Source organism: Corylus avellana, chromosome ca9 (assembly GCF_901000735.1).
Source record: "Corylus avellana chromosome ca9, CavTom2PMs-1.0".
NCBI classification, from domain to species: domain Eukaryota; kingdom Viridiplantae; phylum Streptophyta; class Magnoliopsida; order Fagales; family Betulaceae; genus Corylus; species Corylus avellana.
In genome coordinates this window covers 20,691,665-20,699,196 of record NC_081549.1, presented here as the reverse complement: position 1 = coordinate 20,699,196, position 7,532 = coordinate 20,691,665, and the positions used below count along the sequence as shown (strand labels likewise).

Here is a 7,532-nt window from a genome sequence, read left to right as displayed (position 1 = left end):
ATCACTCCAGCCATATCAACGATTCAACATGCTTATTTCAACTTTCTCTTCAGTACTGTGTTTGGTTAGCTAGAAAATATATTTGAATAATGGAAAACTTTTCATTTTTTTTGGTTGTTTGAAACGGATTGGGATCTCCTAAAATTTCCTTTAAATTTGAGATTCTCAAATTCATAAATCTCAACTATTCATCTAATCTAAGCGTCTAAAATAAATCATGTTTTAGTATTTAATGAGAAAACATGATTTATTAAATTCCTTGAGAATAGCTTATATTAGATGAACGGGTGAGGGAATATGATATGCATGATTTGATAATTTACCAATCCACTTCATATTCGAAACTTACGCATGATGGTATGTAAATTGAAATAATTTTTTTTTTTTTAAATTCAATATACTAAAAATACTTATAATTTTTGTATGCATTTTAAACACATATTAATTTATCAATTTAATATATATATATATATATATATATATATATATATATATATATATATTAAAAAATTTGATAATTTGATGTAACTTGATTGATTAGAAAAAAAGAGTGTGGAAATAGGTGAACACGCAATTCCCGCGGTCCTTTCAATCTTAATTCCTTGTGTATATATATATATATATATAAGTCATAACCATGGTTTTAAAATCTTAATTTATTGTTTTTCAGCTAAGGACCATAGTTGGCATACTATGAGATAGTGCGGTACTAACAACCTTGTTGAGTCATTTCATTTCCATGTGTTCCCCAGTCCCCACGATTGAAGGTAAAAGGAGGGAGGTGGGGTTGATTTTTACTAATAATAAGACATATCAAGGCAAAAGGTAGCTAGTTCGAATTCACTTATATTCTCTCTCCATTTATGCGGATATAAAAAAAATATATATAATAAAATAAAAAGTCATTTGATAACGCCAAGGAATTATTCTTTCAAAGGGAAATCATTTATGAAAAAAATATGTTGCGTACGGTGAAGTTGATTTCATAATTTTTTTATTTTTGATATGTCCGCACAAGAAGGAAAGGGAGATTTGAACTAGTGAATCCGCTTCATTAGACGTGATCCTAGCCGATTGAACTATCTTTTGAGGACGATTTCATAATTAAAATAAGCACAAATATAGTCAAACAAGTAGGATTTGCCCCAACTTAATTAATTAAGCGTAATCTGACTCCACACTATGAAGTGGGCGGGTCTACCGTCGGGTCATTGTTTTATTAATAATTCAATTAGTAAAATCATGTGTTTGGTGGGTTACCCATCAGAAACTCCAGTTGATATAGTTTTAAATACATCAGTTGACATTTACAATCATATTATTGCTACCTTGTTTATTTTATTTTTATTTTTTTATATTATTTCCCTGCGTCAGCATCATCGGGGGTCAAGGACGCAGTACCCAGCAATAATGCCATAACAATATGCTTAATTAGGTTGAATTGTGGAAAACTTCTAGGATTTTTTTGGTCGTTTAAACTTCAGTCAAATTCCTTATCAATAATTTTTTATATTTTATTTTTATGTCTATACAAACAGGGGATGAGATTCGAACTAGAGACCTCCGCTTTATAAGATGTGGTCCTAGGTCGATTGAGTTACTTCTTGAAGACCCTTATCAATAATCTAAGAAATGAGAGAAAGCCGTACACAATAAATAAACTAATCTCTTCATTTATAAAAATTTATTTCCTCATATGCTTCAAGACTCGAGTCACCTTAAAAAATTACCATTTGTGTTTGTAGGAAAATATATTTTCAGAAAAAAAAAAAGGGGAAATTTTTACTTACCACACTTATGGTTTTTTATCATTTTTGTAATATGTCATTAATTTTTTTTTATAAAAAATGTTAATTTAGGGTTATCATATTTCAAAAGTTTGCAATGACAACTATTCCGTCCAAATTCAGAGTTAAATTCTAACGGAGTAAGTTAAATCCTCAAAATACTACTGTTCAAATTTAAGATATTTTTGTTATTTTATAAACATTTTTAAGGTATTTTGGAAATTTCACTCATTAACACGTTTGATTTGACGCTTAATTTTGATAAAAATGTTGATATTGCAAATTTCTCAAAAATAATAACCATAAATTAACATTAAAAAAATAATAATTTAAGAATATAAAGCGAAATTTTTTCAAAACAAAAAGCATGTTATAAACAAATTTCCTAGAAAGGGCCTAGGTGGGCAATATCGCGTTGGAGTTGAATGCCTTTTGAGGAGGTTGTTAGGGCATGCTACCGAAGCCCACATGGCATGAAAATAAGAAAGAAACGTGCCACTTCTACGAAAAGGCACAACAAGAAGATCTGGCATGCATGCGACCTGCCCTTCTTCTTTTTTTTTTTTTTTTTTTTTTTTAAGTTTACTTTTGGTAGAGGGAAATATCCTATTGACTCTATTTTTAATATCCCGGTCGTCATCATTATTAATTGTATGTTGACATTAATTAGCAACCTCATCATTATTATTATTAATTATATTTCATATTAGCATTTGTTACAACAATTACAACCTTTGATCCTCTCCTTTTCCTGGCCATTGGACCGACACGGAATGTTCATTTTTCATTTTTTTTAAGATGAAAAGCCAACCAGATTGAGTGAGCTAACAAAACAATTACCAGGGGTTTATTATACTCAATATATAGTTTGCTATAACAAATCCAAGAACAATAGGTCCAATTCACATGGATTGGATCGGCTTGAGAACGAGTTGACAGGGATTTGCCCAATCAAAAAACTTTTCTATATATACCACTTAAAATAGTCTCTTGAACCTCCATTTTGATTTGTTTCATGAGATCCAAAATGAATTGGAATACGTACCAGACCCAGTACCAGGTCAAGAGAGAGTCTCGGCACAAAACCAATAGGACAGCCGGGCAGATAATATTCACCCGTATCCGTTATCCGCGTATGTCAATGTGTTGGAATCTGTGTGCATGCATGCATAAACAGACCCTTGTGCTTCTCCTTCTAGAACAACTCCTCGTTTTCCTCCCTCTCCTTCCATAATAGGAGGTGGAGCAGAGTATAAGAGTAGCTTCCAGGCATTTACATCGTGGGATCAACCGTCTTGATTTTATTACTATGGCAGCGAATGATTCAAGGACTCGCCAGACTAGAGTGGCGCCCAACCACCGGCCGTCAAGTTCTATGGCGGGTACGAGACCATCGCATTTCTTCAAGATCATACTCCCCTCTACCATTCACGACAATAAACTGGTAATGCCTTCTCACTACGTACCTTGCTTGCTTGCAATTATTCTTGTCTCTTTGTCTTTCATTTGTTGAATATTCTGGTGATGTTGCATGCGGTATTGTAAAAAAAAATTTCCTTTTACAAAGTCAACCATACGCTTTTAATTATTAAATCAATTGTGAACTTTAACACCAACTTGCAAATAACTATATAATAAAAATTGTAATGCCTCGAGCATTTTCCGTTCAAAATTGTGGAGGCCTTCTTTCTGCAAAATCTTCAATAATATAGCTAACCAAATTGCCTAACTTTCAATCCGAGACAAAAATAGTAAGAGTTGTATTAATTACTGGGACAGCAAAGATGGTTGATCATTCTATTTATCACTTAGTACTCTTAACAACAATCTTGCTTCATTGTTGTTTAGAAAACATTATGAGACTTCAATCCGTGTTGTACATGATTGCTTTTCCCTTGTTTCATTTTAGGTAATTTTTACTTGACTAAAAAGTTAAAGCCATAACAGCGGAAGAATCCTGAAGAAGCTAGATCAACCTTTAAACAATTAATTGAATTTATTGGTTTGTGCAGCACTTCTTATAAGCCATATATTTATCTGCATCATACATGTTTCCTTAATTTCATTTCACATTGTAATTGAGACAACATAACTCACCCTGGCCTGGTGGTTGCAGAGGATCCCTGTAAAGTTTGTAATGGAATTTGGGGATGAACTTTCTGATGTTGTCACACTCACTGCTCCCAATGGTCATCTTTGGCAAGTGGGATTGGAGAAACACAACATGGAGATTTGGTTTGATGATGGCTGGCAGGATTTTATGGAATATCATTCTATTCATTATGGCTACTTTTTAGTCTTTAGATATGAAGGAAATTCAAAATTTCATGTTCTTGTGTTCGATAATACTGCAACTGAGATTCAGTATTCATGGAATAAAGATTTTGAATTGGAAGATGCAGTCGACATAATAGACTTAGATGATGCAACAAAATCAAGCCACGACAAGTTGAACGAAAATGAAATGTCTCACTCGGATGAGTTGTCCGCAAAACATGAAGAAAACAGAGAAATGTTGGTTGGAAAAAGATTTTTTGGTGAGTCGTCTGCAGAAGGAAGGGAGAGAGCAATCGAAGCAGCCAAAATGTTGAAGCCTACAAATCCTTCGTTCATGACCTTCGTGCGCCCATATCATATACGTGGACGAACACGAAATCCTTTGGTGAGCCTTTCTAATTCTACAAGATGTGATCATTTTTTAAAATAAATTTACTTTTATTCAATTCAATCCTTGTTTGTTGTTGTGCAGTATGTGCCTTCTGGATTTGCTAAAAAGTATCTTATTGGGCATGCGTCTGTCAAGCTTCAGACTTGTGATGGAAAACAATGGCATGCCCCTTGCTCTCACAATAATCTTTCACGTACGTCAAGGAATATAGGGAGATGGGCAGGATTTTGCAGGGACAATCATTTAGAAGTAGGAGATGTTTGTGTCTTTGAGCTCATCAAGATGAACCCTGTTTTGCTTAACGTCTCAATATTTCACGTGGCTGACTACATTTTGACTAAGCAATGATAACTTGTCTAAACTCAGGATCTGATTATATCTGCTTGCCCACATTAAACGTTAATCTGTTTTTTGCAGAAAAATATCAAGCAATTTTGTATTTCTCATTTCTGATCTTTTTGTTGTTGTTGTTATTTCTTGTGAATTAATAGTGTATATGCACTATGCAATTGTGTTCACGGAGTATATGTCTTATATCACGATGTTATATGTGTCACGGGCAAGTCCAACAACTATACGATCATATGTGCCATTCACGGGGGTATTCAAGCTTTTATAAGTTGATATTGGAAAAAAAATGTTGGTTTATCTTGATATTTGATATATAAATAACATAAATATATATATATAAAAAAAAATAGTATTTGAAGAACAAATAAAAGATGATAAATAGGATTGAGTGACTAAAACTTTTGATTTTGATTTTATTTTAACATGGCATGCTTCCATTTAAATATGGGAGGAAACGGAAAGACTCTAAATGGAGGAGAACCGCTCTCTTATTGGTTATATTGATTTTTTTAATACATAATAGATGCTTCCTTTTACATGTGGTGTGCGGACTTGTATATTCTGATTTTTAATGAGAAACGAATGCACATTTTATTCTCACATGACATGGCTTTAAAAATTACTATTAGATTCAAATGATTTTTAATGATACATTAAGAATGTGTACTTGACAGTGTAAGAACGAGAATGTGTGTAGCATTTCTCTTTAAAAATATAAGGAAATAAGAAGCTCCACATAAATAGATTATATTTGTAATGGAATTTCAATAATTTGAAAATAGATTCAAATCACATATATATGAATATTGAGTCAATTCCCAAATTTACTCAGATATGAAATCTAATGGTTGCCATCTCATGGATCTAGTCCTAATAATAAACAACTTGAATATTTCGTACATAGAAACTAAATCATACTAAATATGGAAATTGAATCACATTTTGTATAGGCAAGCAAACCTACCACCTTATATATATATATATATATATATATATATATATATATAGTAGATTTATGCAAAAACTGTTCTACACATCATGGCAGGTAGTAATGCAATCATTTTTCATTCATGCTTCATCATCGCGTCTATTCTCTGCAATCATCTTGTAGGGCTATTGGCTACAGGTTCCGGCAGCGGTGGGTTTACCGTTGAGTTAATCCGACGAGACTCTCTAAAATCTCCCTTCGGCAATGCCAATACAGAGCGCTTGGACACATTTTTTCCGCGTCGATTGGAGGGAGTCAATTCTAACACGCCCCAAACAATAGTAAAAGCATACAAAGGCCAGCATATCATGAAGCTCTCCATCGGAACACCGCCGGTAGACATCTACAACATTGCCGATACCGGCAGCGACCTTTTTTGGACACAATGTTTACCTTGCGAAGGCTGCTACAAGCAAATTTATCCCATGTTTAATCCTCAAAAGTCCTCAACATATAGCGACATTTCTTGCCAATCCGACCAGTGCCATGAATTAAACACCAAATGTAGTCCTAAAAATCTTTGCGAATATGTTTATGGGTATGGAGACAGCTCCACAACCCGAGGTTTTCTGGCCAAAGAAACTGTCGCCTTGACTTCCACGACAGGGGAAAAAGTTTCCGCCAACGTTGTTTTTGGGTGTGGTCACAACAACACCGGCACTTTCAACGACCATGAGATGGGAATCATAGGCTTAGGAGGAGGGGTTATGTCGTTTACTTCACAAATGGGCGCCGCCTTGGGCAGCAGGAAGTTCTCCCATTGCCTTTCGCCGTTCGGCACCGACCCCAACATTCCGAGCAGGATAAGTTTCGGCAGCGGCAGCGAAGTTTTGGGCGACGGTGTCGTTTCAACACCTTTGATACAAAGAGGAGACACGACTTCATATTTTGTGACGCTAAAAGGAATTAGCGTAGGAGATAAATATTTGTCGTACGATCCTTCGGATGCAGTTTCCGAGGGAAACGTGTTTCTGGATTCCGGAGCTCCGCCGATGCTTATGCCGGAAGATCTTCACAACCGCTTGGAGGCAGAGGTGAAGAAGCAAATTCCGTTGGCTCCGGTTGTGGATGACCCAGAGTTGGGGACGCAGCTTTGCTATAAAAGTGCAAAGAATCTCGACGGACCAATATTGACCCTCCATTTTGAGGGCGCCGACGTGAAGCTACCGCCGAGCAATTTCTTCATTCCGCCGCCCAAACAGGGGTTTTTCTGCCTTGCGGTGCAGAATTTTGGGCCTGCCGAGAGTGGTTTTGGAATCATTGGAAACTTTGCTCAATCAAATTACTTGATCGGGTATGATATGGAAAAAATGATGCTCTCGTTCAAGCAGACCGATTGCACCAAAAACTAAAGTTTTTGTAAGTTTCACGTGACATTTAGTACGTAGATCAATAAAATTAAGCCACCTTTTTTGTTCTTCGTTTATGAGCCTTACGTATACGGATGTATTATATATATATGATTTTTTAAATTTATTTTTTCCGTCAAATAATCAATTATGAAAAAGAATATAATTAATTGATGTTTTATATTTTTTATTATAAAAAAGAGGGTTGAATGTAATCAAACGACTTTGAGAACGAATGTTTGAGAATTATTGAAATTTTCCGTTTGTTTTGTTTTCTATACGCGTAGATTGTTGATTTCTTTTTTTAAATCCAGTCAATCATTCAATTCATCATTGGTGAATATTTTTAATAATATGTTCGGACACTACAATATCAAAAACACATTGAA

At 34.6% G+C, this 7,532-nt stretch overlaps 2 protein-coding genes across 2 annotated transcripts; both read left to right on the top strand.

The window, feature by feature from the left end:
* Nucleotides 1–3,096: 3,096 nt before the first annotated feature.
* On the top strand, nucleotides 3,097–4,803 carry LOC132162461 (B3 domain-containing transcription factor VRN1-like). Its single transcript, XM_059572699.1, has 3 exons — nucleotides 3,097–3,231; nucleotides 3,904–4,449; nucleotides 4,537–4,803. Exons 1-3 carry the CDS (start codon nucleotides 3,097–3,099, stop codon nucleotides 4,801–4,803), a joined length of 948 nt encoding a protein of 315 aa, XP_059428682.1.
* A 1,041-nt stretch (nucleotides 4,804–5,844) lies between these two features.
* LOC132162460 (aspartic proteinase CDR1-like) lies at nucleotides 5,845–7,205 on the top strand. Its single transcript, XM_059572698.1, has one exon. The coding sequence runs from the start codon at nucleotides 5,845–5,847 to the stop codon at nucleotides 7,144–7,146; it is 1,302 nt and encodes a 433-aa protein (XP_059428681.1). The 3' UTR covers nucleotides 7,147–7,205.
* Nucleotides 7,206–7,532: the final 327 nt, after the last annotated feature.